We start from the raw sequence: 14,990 nt of genomic DNA, 5'->3' as shown, positions 1-14,990 counted from the left end.
AACCACTTGAAGACAAAGCCCTTTCTGACACTTTTTGATTACATGAAAAAATTATTTTTTTTTGCAAGAAAATTACTTTGAACCCCCACACATTATATATTTTTTTAAATCAAATGCCCTACAGATTAAAATGGTGGGTGTTTCATTTTTTTTTTCCACACAGTATTTGCGCAGCGATTTTTCAAACGCATTTTTTGGGGAAAAAACACACTTTTTTACATTTTAATGCACTAAAACACACTATATTGCCCAAATGTTTGATGAAATAAAAAAGATGATCTTAGGCCGAGTACATGGATACCAAACATGACATGCTTTACAATTGCGCACAAACGTGCAGTGGCAACAAAATAAATACATTTTTAAAAGCCTTTAAAAGCCTTTACAGGTTACCACTTTAGATTTACAGAGGAGGTCTACTGCTAAAATTACTGCCCTCGATCTGACCGTCGCGGTGATACCTCACATGCATGGTGCAATTGCTGTTTACATTTGACGCCGGACCGACGCTTGCGTTCGCCTTAGCGCGAGAGCAGGGGGGACAGGGGTGCTTTTTTTTTTTCTTTATTATTTTTTTGCTTTTTTATCTTATTTTAAAACTGTTCCTTTCATTTTTTTTTTTTTTTAATCATTTTTATTGTTATCTCAGGGAATGTAAATATCCCCTATGATAGCAATAGGTAGTGACAGGTACTCTTTTTTGAAAAAATTGGGGTCTATTAGACCCTAGATTTCTCCTCTGTCCTCAAAGCATCTGACCACACCAAGATCGGTGTGATAAAATGCTTTCCAAATTTCCCAATGGCGCAATTTACATCCGGCGAAATCTAAGCCTGGTTTCACACATGTGCGGTGCGAATTGAAGCTCAGGTTTCACTGGGGAGATAACAATCTCCTGTTCAACGGATTCATTGCGTTTTTGCTCAGGATTAGAGAGCAGGGAGAGGGGGAGGGAGGGGGGGGAGAGGGGGAGGTGTAGTGAGGAGAAAGAGAAAATCCTTGTTCAGAACGCAATGCATCTGCGAATCAGATGCGTTCCCATAGGAGATAATAGGCTTGTAGTTCGCACCGCAATGCCCAAAAAACGCACACGTTTTTTGTGCAATGCGCAGTGCGAATGCAACGCACATATGTGAACCAGATACATTCATATGAATGTATTTTAAAATGTCCTGCGAATTAGATGCGGTGTAAGCCGCATCTAATTCGCATAGGTGTGAACCCGGGCTTAGTCATAAAATGCTCGTAGCTTCCGGTTTCTTAGGCCATAGAGATGTTTGGAGCCACTCTGGTCTCTGATCAGCTCTATGGTCAGCTGGCTGAATCACCGGCTGCATTCTCAGGTTCCCTGTTGAGACAGGAGAGCCAGAGAAAAACACGGAAGACGGTGGGGGGGGGGGGCATTCTCTCCCACTGCTTGTAAAAGCAGTCTAGAGGCTAATTAGCCACTAGGATTGCTTTTACATGAAAGCCGACCGCTGGCTGAAAAGAATGATACCAAGATGATACCTAAACCTGCAAGCATCATTCTGGTATAACCACTCAAAGTCGTGAATGGTGTACCTGAAGACAAAAAAATGGTTAACAATAAAGCACAGTAAATGGTAAACTATAAAAAATTGCATACCTGAAAAGCAAACATGATAAAACATAATAACAATAAAACATTGCAGAATAGAATACAGTAAAAGAGTAGAACAATAGAGAGAGAGAATAGAGAGAGAACAATAAAACAACTATTATTTTTTATTTTATATTTTTGTTTGTGTTTTTTTTTTTTTTTTTTTTTTACACTTTTTTTGTAACTGTAACTTTTATAACTGTAACCGGTTCCAGGTTCGGGTCTCTCAAAATGCGATGGCATCTTGGGAGACCCTGTGAAAGTGTGCCTAGTCTGTGCAATGCTGTACCCTACGCTAATACTCAACTAGTGAATGGTAGCGTTCAAAACATTCACCAATGCAAAGACCAGGATTGTCAGGACAGGAGGACAATAATAGCGGGTGTTACGCCTATATCCGCGCTTGCTGCAGACACAACATCTTTTTTGAGGGGGTTCGTTGGGTAGGGGTACTCGGGAGGAAATAAAAATGCCTCTCATGCAGCCGACTGCATTTGGTTGGGGATGTGAATGGGGGAAGTACGGGCGCTGCAGAAGTGGTGGGTTCCCAATTAGGATTGGTGAATGCAGCAGGAAGGGCATTATGGGCACGACGGGCCTGTGTTTGTCTTCCTTTTTGGTGGCAGCGGGACACTATTTGTGCTTGCCACCTCACCAGCTTGAACTGCACTTATGGGACTCGCCACGTCACCAAGTGTTACTGCAGTGCTGGTGTGACTACGACCGGGGTGTACTAGGCCGCTGGCGCTTGCCAGTTCACCAAAACGCTACCAAAAAAACTGTTAACGATCGCAGGGATCAGGCCTGACTCTGCGAACGCTGCAGTTATGCGTTTAGTGTTTTGTAAGTGACAGTGATCGATCGATACTGCACTTGGGTGGGCTGGGCTGGGCCGGGCCGGGCGGAGGGGCAAAACGCAGGTGCTAGCAGGTATCTGGGCTGATCCCACTAACACTGCGTTTTTGGGACCCCTAAACTGCTGGGGACGCCAGTATAGATCTAATCGGATCAGATCAGATATTGATCAGTTCAGATACTATACCACTAAGGGAGGTGTACGGTGCGTGCGTGGGTGTTAGCGCTACTGGCACTAACCTGACGCTGCCTGGGGCTGGTGCTTGCCAGTTCACCAAAACGCTACCAAAAAAACTGTTAACGATCGCAGGGATCAGTCCCGACTCTGCGAACGCTGCAGTTATGCGTTTAGTGTTTTGTAAGTGACAGTGATCGATCGATACTGCACTTGGGTGGGGTGGGCTGGGCCGGGCGGAGGGGCAAAACGCAGGTGCTAGCAGGTATCTGGGCTGATCCCGCTAACACTGCGTTTTTGGGAACCCTAAACTGCTGGGGACGCTAGTATAGATCTGATCAGATACTATACCACTAAGGGAGGCGTATGCTGCGTGCGTGGGTGTTAGCGGTACTGGCGCTAATCTGACGCTGCCTGGGGCGACGCATATCACCGCCGGGCGATCAGGGGGCTAAACCTTTATTCGGTAATAAACGGCGGGTGCCCTGACACTATAAAAAATAAACAAACTAACCAGCGTCACCCGTAACAGTTATACGGTGATCAGTGGTGAAAAAGTTAACTAGGGGGCAATCAAGGGGTTAAAACATTTATTAGGTAGTATATGGGGGTCCCTGTCGCTATAAAACGCTGACGGCGAACCTAAATATTTACGTCCCTAACTAGCGTCACCAGCGACACTAATACAGCGATCAGAAAAATGATCGCTTAGCGACACTGGTGACAGGGGGTGATCAAGGGGTTAAAACTTTATTAGGGGGGGTTAGGGGGGTATCCTAGACCTAAAGGGGGCCTAACACTCACTGCCCTAACACTGTAACTGTCACAAACTGACACCAATACAGTAATCAGAAAAAAAAAAAACCTGCTTGGTGTCAGTTTGTGACAGGGGGGGGGGGTGATTGGGGGGGGGGGGGGGAAATCGGGGTGTTTTGTGTGCCTGGCATGTTCTACTGTGTGTGTAGTGTGTTGGTGCACTCACATTACAGTCTTCTCTCCTCGGCCCGGAACGGAAAATACCGAGCCGAGGAGAGATGACATCATTTCCTCTGCCTCTGTGTACAATACAGAGGCAGGGAAATGATCCCATTGGCTGAGAGCGATCGCGAGGGGGGGGGGGGCCACGAATGGATGGCCTCCCCCTCACCACCGATCGCCGGGGGAGATTTGCCGACCGCCGCAGGCACCGGGGGGGGTCCGATCGGACCCCCCACCCGCGGGCAGGCAAGGACGTACATGTAAGTCCTTTTGCCTGCCCGTGCCGCTCTGTCGACGTACATCGTCGTGCGGCGGTCGGCAACTGGTTAATGGCTGTGTGTTGAGTTATTTTGAGGGGACAGCAAATTTACACTGTTATACAAGCTGTACACCCTCTACTTTACATGAGGATAGAGATAGAGATAGAGATAGAGATATAGAGATAGAGATAGAGAGAGAGAGAGATAGAGATAGAGATTTATATATTCTTTCACACAGTGGGGCAAAAAAAGTATTTAGTTAGCCACCAATTGTGAAAGTTCTCCCACTTAAAAAGATGAGAGAGGCCTGTAATTGTCATCATAGGTATACCTCAACTATGAGAGACAAAATGTGGAAACAAATCCAGACAATCACATTGTCTGATTTTTGAAAGAATTTATTTGCAAATTATGGTGGAAAATAAATATTTTGTCAATATCAAAAGTTCATCTCAATACTTTGTTATATCTCCTTTGTTGGCAATGACAGTGGTCAAACGTTTTCTGTAAGTCTTCACAAGGTTGTCACACACTGTTGCTGGTATGTTGGCCCATTCCTCCATGCAGATCTCCTCTAGAGCAGTGATGTTTTGGGTCTGTCGCTGAGCAACACGGACTTTCAACTCCCTCCAAAGGTTTTCTATGGGGTTGAGATCTGGAGACTGGATAGGCCACTCCAGGACCTTGAAATGCTTCTTACGAAGCCACTCCTTCGTTGCCCGGGTGGTGTGTTTGGGATCATTGTCATGCTGAAAGACCCAGCCACGTATCATCTTCAATGCCCTTGCTGATGGGAGGAGGTTTACACTCAAAATCTCACGATACATGGCCCCATTCGTACTTTCATGTACACGGATCAGTCCGTCCTGTTCCCTTTGTAGCCACCCCCATGCTTCACAGTAGGTATGGTGTTCTTTGGTTGAAACTCAGCATTCTCTCTCCTCCAAACACAACGAGTTGTGTTTCTACCAAACAGTTCTACTTTGGTTTCATCTGACCATATCACATTCTCCCAAACCTGTTCTGGATCATCCAAATGCTCTCTAGCAAACCTCAGACGGGCCCGGACATGTACTGGCTTAAGCAGGGGGACACATCTGGCACTGCAGGATCTGAGTCCCTGGCGGCGTAGTGTGTTACTGATGGTAGCCTTTGCTACGTTGGTCCCAGCTCTCTGCAGGTCATTCACTAGGTCCCCCCGTGTGGTTCTGGGATTTTTGCTCACCGTTCTTGTGATCATTTTGACCCCACGGGGTGAGATCTTGTGTGGAGCCCCAGATCGAGGGAGATTATCAGTGGTCTTGTATGTCTTCCATTTTCTAATTATTGCTCCCACAGTTAATTTCTTCACACCAAGCTGCTTGTCTATTGCAGATTCAGTCTTCCCAGCCTGGTGCAGGTCTAAAATTTTGTTTCTGGTGTCCTTCGACAGCTCTTTGGTCTTCACCATAGTGGAGTTTGGAGTGTGACTGTTTGAGGTTGTGGACAGGTGTCTTTTATACTGATAACAAGTTCAAACAGGTGCCATTAATACAGGTAATGAGTGGAGGACAGAGGAGCCTCTTAAAGAAGAAGATACAGGTCTGTGAGAGCCAGAAATCTTGCTCGTTTGTAGGTGACCAAATACTTATTTTCCACCATAATTTGCAAATAAATTCTTTTAAAAATCAGACAATGTGATTGTCTGGATTTGTTTCCACATTTTGTCTCTCATAGTTGAGGTATACCTATGATGACAATTACAGGCCTCTCTCATCTTTTTAAGTGGGAGAACTTGCACAATTGGTGGGTGACTAAATACTTTTTTGCCCCACTGTATATATAAATGATGGGATGTTTGTCCCACATGCTTTGCATCAAAGATATGTTGATTGGTCATCTGATCGCTTTGAAACATTACTAGCTAGCTGTAAATGAGTATCGTGAAAAAAAAAAAAAAATGTATAACAATAAAGGCAATTGCTGAAAAAAGTGTCTTACCCATAGTGAAGAGTCACCCGCTTTCAGATTCCTCTCATTTTACATGTCGCTGGAAAATAAAACAACCACAAGAGACCCCATTTATCTATTGTTTTATAAGTAAGGAAGGAAAAAAAAAAAAAAAAAAAAAAAAAAAAAAAAACAGAAGGCGTTTTTTGCTGCTAAGAAACTTGTACCTTTTCACCACTAAATGCTCCTTCTTGCTTGTTCGTTAACCACTTCAATACCAGGCACTTGGACACCTTCCCGCCCAGGCCAATTTTCAGCTTTCAGCGCTGTCGCAATTTGAATGACAATTGCGCGGTCATGCTAAACTGTACCCAAACAAATTTTTTATCATTTTGTTCCCACAAATAGAGCTTTCTTTTGGTGGTATTTGATCACCTCTGCGGTTTTTATTTTTTGCGCAACAAATAAAAAAAGACCGAAAATTTCGAAAAAAAAACAAGTTTTTCTTTGTTTCTGTTAAATTTTTTTGTAAATAAGTACGTTTTCTTCTTCAATGACGGCACTGATATGGCTGCACTGACGGGCACTGATATGGCTGCACTGATGGGCACCGATGAGGTGGCACTGATGAGGTGGCACTGATAGGCGGCACTGATATTCACTCGTAGGTGGCATTGATTGGTACATATGGGTGGCACTGATGGGTACTTATGGGTGGCACTGATAGGCACAGATGGGCACTGACAGGTGGCACTGATGGGCAATGACAGGTGGCACTGATGGGCAGATCTGAAACATAATGGTGCCAATCATTGCCCATTTGTGGGCACTGATTGGCACAGATTGGGCACATGTGGATGGCCATGGGGTACATACCTGGCCATCCACATGTTGCCCCTTCCCTGGTGGTCCTAGTGGCGATCCCTGGTGGTCCAATGTGGTGATCTGAGGGGGGGCTGCGCTGATAAACAATCAGCGCAGACCCCCTCACACCACGGGGGGGGGGGCGCCGATTGGCTCTCCTCTACTCGCGTCTGTCAGACGCGAGTGAGGAAAAGCCGATCAATGGCTCTTCCTATTGACAGTGTGATCAGCCGTGATTGGACACTGCTGATCACATGGTAAAGTGCCTCCACTGGAGGCTCTTTACCAAGATCGGTGGAGCGGTGTGTCAGGCTGAGCGCCCAGTCAGGATAACTGAACCACCGCCCAGTCGTCATCTGCTATGGGCCGGGCGAGAAGTGGTTAAAGCAGGGTCGTCTTTAAGTCAGGGCAAAAGGGGCAGCTGCCCTGGGAAATTTTAGCCCCCTGCTGCTACTAATACTTCCCAGTTCTGCCCTATTGCCGTGTACAGATGACTCACCTGCAGACCCTGTGGTTTACATGTAAATAACCCTCATTGATATGTAAATAGCAACGGACCAGCAGCATTGTTATGTAAATAGAGGCGGCATTCATATTTATATTGTGCCCTCTGAGGTCATATCAACCATCACCTCTGCTGAATACTGCCCACTGGGGAGGTAAAGGGGCATGCTTGATAGTCCTGCAAAAAGGTAAGAAAATTGGAGGGGGTGAGGGATGTGCAGAGAAGGAAGTACAGTTTGGGGTGCACAGGTGAGCAAGGAGGGGGAATGTAAAAAATTAAGGAAGGTGGGTGCAAAGATGAGCAGAGGAGGCAGGCAGAGTTAAAGGGGGGGGGGGGGGTTGAAGTGGAGAGGATAGGGAGGTTAGGGTTGCAGAGGTTTTAGGATGCAAAGGTGTACAAAGATGTAGGTCGCGTGTAGGGCAGCCCATTCATTTCACTGGGCTGCTCAATGCACTAGAAATGTGGAAAAAGTCCCCAAACCTTTTTCAAAAATCACACGATGCCCCAACAACGTGAATTTTGCTGCACGTAAAAACGCACAAGTCAGCAGATGTGTGAGGGTGTCATTAACAATGCCACTGTTGTTCAGCACAGGACTGCCCTGACCTGTGGAGAGGTGAAAGGGGCACAGGAGGAGGACACAGCACACTGATAATGTGACTGGAGAAGTAATATGATGGTGGACAGTCACAGAGCAGTCTCTGTTCCCTGCATGGCATGGTTTCAGCCTCCGGCTCCCAGTAATGTCCTCCTCTCTTTTTCTGTCCCCTTTTTGCCACGATATTTCCCCAGTTTCACTCTCCTCCTCACCGCCAGGCGTCACCCCGCTCGGCTCCTCTGCCGACGAGTGCATTGCAGGACAGGAGTCGGCCGCCGTGGTCTCTCTTGATCTATTCAAAAATGGCGCCGGGTGGTACAATTGCGTTACTGCGCATGCGCCGCCCGGCTTCAGATCGGCGCGTGTGCATTTGTATTATCGGCTCGCGGCCATCTTTTTTACAGGCACCGGTGCGCGTAATGGACTTTAATGGGCAGCTCGACAAAGGAGTTAAATTTATGGGCTGCCCGTAAATCTACGGGCGGTTGGCAACACTGGTATGGATATATTTAAAAGACTCTTAAATATACATCTTAAAGGATACAGGGATATGGGAAATCAGCATAGACACATGATACACTTACACAGGTTGAACTAGATGGGCTATTGTCTTTTTTTCAGCCTTACCAACCATGTAACAAGGCATTTTCCTCCACACAACTTCCACTCACTGGATATTTTCTCTTTTTCCCACCATTCTCTCTAAACCCGAGAGATGGTTGTGTGTGAAAATCCCAGAAATACTCAGACCAGCCCGTCTGTCACCAACAATCATGCCATGTTCAGTCACCTAAATCCCCTTTCTTCCCCTATTCTGTTGCTCGGTTTGAACTTCAGAAAGTCATCTTCACCACATCTAGAAGCCTAAATGCATTGAGTTGCTCCCATGCAATTGGCCGATTAACAATTTGTGTTACCGAGCCATTGAACAGGTGTACCTTATAAAGTGGTTGGCGAGTGTATAAGGCTCTGTTCACATCTAGCAACGCTCCCATGTCGTGTTTCTCGCACTTTTATTGTGTGTTTTTTAGAGCGGCACCATTCACTTGAATGGTCCGGCCTCTACACCAGAAGTAGCTCCTGAATCTTTTTTTTTTTATCCCACTTTGGCAGGTTTTTGCTCATCTTTAACGCGCCATAATCCCCCCCTTTTCTTAGCACGTTTGGATTTTGATGGATCACTTGGTCTTTTTCTGTTGTCAATTGTCTTTGATCTACATTTGTACTGTGCATCTCTTGGGGGGGGGGGGGGGGGGGGGGAGACCATCATGACCCTCTGACTATTGCTCACCAAAAGATCTCAGCTAATACCTGTATACACAACAATCATTGTGTGGTCTGTATGTAGTCTGCTGGATTTTTATCTCATGACGACGGGTGTGAAAAGGCTCTGTTGGATGCAGCAGCTCCCCGACTCATTTTTCACATAACAGGTTAACCTTACTTGCTGACCGCCCTATCTGTTTTATATATATATATATCAGTTCCACTATAAAAGTCGCTGATCGCCGCTATAAAATATATATCCCATAGTTTGTAGACACTATAACATTCGCGCAAACCAATCAATATACGCTTATTAGGATTTTTTTTTTTTTTTTTACCAAAAATATGTAGAAGAATACATATTGGCCTAAATTGACGAAGAAATTAGATTTTTTAATTTTTTTTTATTGGATATGTTTTATAGCAGAAAGTAAAAAAAAGTTTTTTTTTTTTTTTTTTTAAATGTCTTTTTTTTTTTTCTTTATAGCGCAAAAAATAAAAAACACAGTGTTGATCAAATATAACCAAAAGAAAGCTCTATTTATAGGGGGGGGGATAAAAATTAGAGAGATAAATTACATTTATGTACAGCATTACATGACTGCACAAATGTCAGTTAAAGGGGTTGTAAACCCTCTTTTTTTAAAAAATAACAAATATATCATACTTACCTCCACTGTGCAGTTCGTTTTGCACAGCGTGGCCCTGATCATTATCTTCTGGGGTCCCCCACCGGCGCTTGTGGCTCCTCCTCACATCGTTAAACCCCCTGGGAGAACCTCTCCTGGGGGGGGGGGGGGTTACCTTGCGGGCGCACTCCCGAGTCCAGCATTTGCGTCCATAGACACAGAATGCCAGACTCACCATCCCCACAGTTAGAATCACTCCCTAGGAAACACTTAACCCCTTGATCGCCCCCTAGTGTTTAACTCTTTTCCTGCCAGTGTTATTTACACAGCAATCAATGCATTTTTATAGCACTGATCACTGTATAAATGACAGTGCTCCCAAAATAGTGTCCGATGTGTTCGCCATAACGTCACAGTCACGATGGGGAAAAAAAAAAAAAAAAAAATTATATATCTCTATCCGCCATTACTAATAAAAAAAATAATAAAAATGCCATAAATCTATCCCCTATTTTGTAGACGCTATAACTTTTGCGCAAACTAATCAATATACGCTTATTGCTATTTTTTTTTTTTACCAAAAATTATGTAGAAGAATATATATCAGCCTAAACTGAGAAAGAAGTTTGTTTTTTTTTTTGTTATATATTTTTTGGGGGCATTATAGCAAAAAATATTGCTTTTTTTTTTTTTTCCTCAAAATTGTTGCTCTTTTTTTGTTTATAGCGCAAAAAATAAAAACCGCAGAGGTGATCAAATACCACCAAAAGAAAGCTCTATTTGTGGTAAAAAAAGGACATCAATTTTGTTTGGGTGCAACGTCGCACGACCGCGCAATTGTCAGTTAAAGCGAAGCAGTGCCGTATCGCAAAAAGTGCTCTGGTCAGAAAGGGGGTAAATTCTTACAGGGGTGAAGCAGTTAAACAGCTATAAAGCGCCACTAAAACAAGCAGCGTTTTACCGCGAACGTGGCCCCAGTGTGAAAGGGATCTAATAGGGGGAGATTTACTAAACTGGGCGCACTCAGAATCTGCTGCAGCTGTGCATAGTAACCAATCAGCTTCCAACCGCAGCTTGTTCAACTAAGCTTTGCCAATAAAATCTGGAAGCCGATTGGTTTCTCTGCAGAGCTGCACCATGCAGTTTTAGTAAATAACCCCCTCAGTATACATAAAAATTTAAAAAAAATCACATGACAGCAATTTCTCATATTGTATAGATTATTAGGATTCGTAGATGTAAAGTAACCGTGTTCCATACACTAATACACAAAAACTAGATAAAATAATCATCCTGTTATGCAAAATTTTCACACAAACCAATAAATTAATACAACCGTCACAAATTTTCACATCAGCTAGTAATAAAAGTCCTACATCTGTCAAATTCTGACATTAAGAAATAAAGATACAATCGTATCAGATTATTTCACATGAACTAATAACAAAGTGACAAAGTTGTATAGAGCAATGAAGCTCTTTTCTTATTCAGTCATTTGTGATTACAAATGTAAAGGATTTTGAATTTTTTTTTGGCAGTTACCTGGATGATCTGCATTGTAAATACAGGTGAGATGTGTTCGGTGGCTGGCACATTCCCACACAGTGTCAGGATTAGGCTGGAGGAGGCTCTTTGTTGCAGGAAGTTGGGAGGACGTGGCAGGGAAGGGAGGGGGAAAAATAAACCTTCTCCTCCCTGGTGTGCTGGGAGTGTGGTGGAAGCTGTACTAGCAGCATTCTTTCAGCTGTTTAGAAGGCTGCAATAATGGCCCTTCAGCCAGATTCCTGCTGAGGATTGTGTGCTTCAACTTTATTTACTTCTGCAGACTGCAGTGCAAACTTGTCAAAAGTTTACATTCACCGCCCCAGACAATATATGCGTATTATTCGGATCCTGTCTCTGTGTAGCTGTTTTTTTTTTATTTTACAGGTTTTAAAATGCATTTTTCTGAAAGCAACTATAGGAGCCATGCATATAGTTCCTTTCCGGATCTAGGGGGGTGCTGGGGTGAGCCGCACCCTCCAGATTTTAGTTGCACCTCCAGTGCAGGGATGGGAGAAACTCTGCCAAGTGTCCTGCCAGTCATGACCCCTGACCTCTGCCCTACCAGCAGTGACCCCTGTCCTCTGCCCTACCAGCAGTAACCCCTGTCCTCTGCCCTGCCTGCAGTGACCCCTGACCTCTGCCCTGCCTGCAGTGACCCCTGACCTCTGCCCTGCCAGCTGTGACCCCTGTCCTCTGCCCTGCCTGCAGTGACCCCTGTCCTCTGCCCTGCCTGCAGTGTCCCCTGCCCTGCCAGCTGTTACCCCTGTCCTCTGCCCTGCCTGCAGTTTCCTCTGCCCTGTCTGCAGTTGCCCCTGTCCTCGGCCCTACCAGCAGTGACCCCTGACCTCTGCCCTGCCTGCAGTGTCCTCTGCCCTGTCTGCAGTTGCCCCTGTCCTCTGCCCTGTTTGCAGTTGCCCCTGTCCTCTGCCCTGTCTGCAGTTGCCCCTGTCCTCTGCCCTGCCTGCAGTGACCCCTGTCCTCCCCCTTGCCAGCAGTGACCCCTGTCCTCCCCCTTGCCAGCATTGACCCCTGTCCTCCCCCCAGGGCCATCTTAAGAGCATTACAGTGCATTACAGAGCAATACAGTGCACTGGGGCCCTGTCTACGAAATCACGCACGAGAATAAAAATGCAAATTATCAAAAAGGCTATATTTATTGGTACTTCCAACAAAATCAGTGTTTAAACATTAACACAACGTTTGGACAATATAACACTAGTTTGATGGGCACAGTGGCAGCGTTTGATGGGCACAGTGACAGCGTTTGATGGGCACAGTGGCAGCTTTTGATGGGCACAGTGGAAGCTTTGATGGGCACAGTGGCTGCATTTGATGGGCACAGTGGCAGCTTTGATGGGCAGGGTGGCATCTTTGATGGGCACAGTGGCTGTGTTTGATGGGTACAGTGGCAGCTTTTAAAGGGGCACAGACAGTGGCTGTGTGTGATGCACAACTTGAACATACTTAAGTAGACAGTGTTTGACTTACTTGAGGCCGCCGGCCTGGTGCAGTACAGTGTGTCACTCACAGCAGCAAGGCAGCGCCAGCTATCAAGGGCCATCTTTCCGCTCCGCTCCCTCTCCACGCTGTCTGAAGAACATGGGGGAGGTGGGCGGAGCTTGTTCACTAGCTGCTGAGGCGGCCGCGGCACGCTATGAATGCTGGGGCAGCCGCGGCCTCTGACTGACATCACTGGTTGCTAGCTAGACGCTGGGCGGCTGGCGATTCTAGCAAGTGAGCAACCAGTGCAGTCAGTCAACTTATTCAGCAGATTGCAGCACTGAGGATCAGCCCTGGATGGGGCCCTCCAGACAAGTGGGGCCCCCAGGCAACTGCCCAGCGTGCCCAGTGGAAAAAACAGCCCTGCCTCACCCTTGCCAGCAGTGACCCCTGTCCTCCCCCCTGCCAGCAGTGACCCCTGTCCTCTGCCCTGCTGACATCTGTCCTCTGCCCTGCTGACATCTGTACACTGCCCTGCTGATCCTGTACTCCTCACTGCTGACTTCTGTTCTATGCCCTGCTAACCTCTATACACTGCCCTACAAACTGCTAACCCTGTCCTCTGCTCTGTTAACCCCCTGTCCTCCCCCCTGCGTGCAGTAACCCCTGTCCTCCATGCTGCTGACCTCTGTCCTGTGCCCTGTTGACCCCTGTACACTGCCCTGCTGACCTCCCATCTTCTGCCCCCCCTGACATTTTTTACTGCACCCCCACATCAGACAGGTTAGATCCGGCCCTCCCTAACTACTTAACTGGCTCTTTGGCTTCAGTGCTTCAAGTCACTGATCAGAAACACAATTGGATTTCATGGGTTCTAAATTAAATGGTTGTGGGTCAGTGACTCAAAGTTCTGAAGCGGGACACATCCATGCAGGCAGCATTTTAAAAGGAGGTCAGCAATGGAGGCCCCTCTTACTTCTTTCCCCATAGGCTTCCATTAATGTTTTTTTGCCAGAATTTGACACAGGTAGCAAAATAGAAAAGAGAAAAGGTTGCCAGTTTTGTATTTTTAATTTTTTTTAATTACAGGTATTTGCAAAGTACCACTAATTTGTGCAGCACTTTACATACTGTACCTTTGCATCCGTTCCTGTCCTCAAAGAAGCCCCTATCACACATTCAGTGGGTATAATAAGTATTGAACACGTCACCATAACACAAAACAAACAAGTTCAGAAATTAAGTTATGTGTAATAAAATGGAATGACACAAGGAAAAAGTATTAAACACATGAAGAAAGGGAGGCAAATTAATATCAGCTGGTTCAGTCTCAACTGATGGCCTATAAAAAGGTGTCTCATTACCAAGGTGTCACTCTAGAAACATCTCATGATGGGTAAAAGAAAAAAGCGCTTTTAAGACCTTTGCAACCTTATTGTTGCAAAACATACTGACGGCATTGGTTACAGAAGGATTTCTAAACTTCTGAATGTTCCAGTGAGCACTGTTGGGGCCATAATCCGGAAGTGGAAAGAACATAATTTCACCGTAAACCGGCCACAACCAGGTGCTCCACGCAAGATTTCCGACAGAGGAGTGAAAATAATTATCAGAAGAATTGTCCAAGAGCCAAGGACCACTTGAGGAGAGCTTCAGAAAGACCTGGAATTAGCAGGTAGACAATAAGTAATGCACTCACCCGCCATGGCCTGTATGCACGCTCACCACACAACACTCCATTGCTGAAGAAAAAGCATGTTGAAGCTCGGTTAAACTTTGCTGCACAGCATGACAAGCCTGTGAAATACGGGGAGAATATAGTCTGGTCAGATGAGACCAAAATTGAACTCTTTGGATGCCATAATACACCCCATGTTTGGAGGTCACATGGCACATCACCCTAAAAACACCCCCCATACCAACAGTGAGGTTTGGAGGTGAGAACATAGTGATGTGGGCGGGGCTGTTTTTCAGCATATGGTACTGGCAAACTTCATATCATTGAAGGAAGGATGAATGGAAAAATGTACCAAGACATTCTTGATAAAAATTCTGTTGCGATCTACCAGGATGATGAAGATGAAACGAGGGCGGACATCTCAGCAAGACAATCATCCCAAACACAAAGCCAAGGAAACTCTCCATTGGTTCCAAAGAAAGAAAATAAAGCTGCTAGAATGGCCCAGCCAATCACCTGACTTGAACCCAATAGAAAATCTATGGAAAGAACTAAAAATCAGAGTTCATAGAAGAGGCCCACGGGACCTTCAAGATTTGAAAACTGTTTGTGTGGAAGAATGGGCCAAAATCACACCGGAGCAGCGC

General features: G+C 45.6%; 1 protein-coding gene across 1 annotated transcript in view; it reads right to left on the bottom strand.

Annotated features, from left to right (window-relative positions):
• Positions 1–11,319, bottom strand: part of SLC2A10 (solute carrier family 2 member 10) — a 33,342-nt gene extending 22,023 nt beyond the window's left edge. Inside the window, exons 1-2 of the mRNA XM_073607200.1 lie at positions 11,223–11,319; positions 5,870–5,918 (exon numbers count right to left, since the gene is read on the bottom strand). Of these exons, the coding sequence (XP_073463301.1) occupies positions 5,870–5,873 (4 nt within the window). The 5' untranslated portion in view covers positions 5,874–5,918; positions 11,223–11,319. The remainder of the gene's footprint in view (positions 1–5,869; positions 5,919–11,222) is intronic.
• Positions 11,320–14,990: the final 3,671 nt, after the last annotated feature.

Source organism: Aquarana catesbeiana, linkage group LG12, assembly GCF_042186555.1.
Source record: "Aquarana catesbeiana isolate 2022-GZ linkage group LG12, ASM4218655v1, whole genome shotgun sequence".
Lineage (NCBI taxonomy): Eukaryota > Metazoa > Chordata > Amphibia > Anura > Ranidae > Aquarana > Aquarana catesbeiana.
The sequence above is the reverse complement of the archived record's forward strand: the minus strand, read 5'-3'. Positions and strand labels throughout refer to the sequence as shown.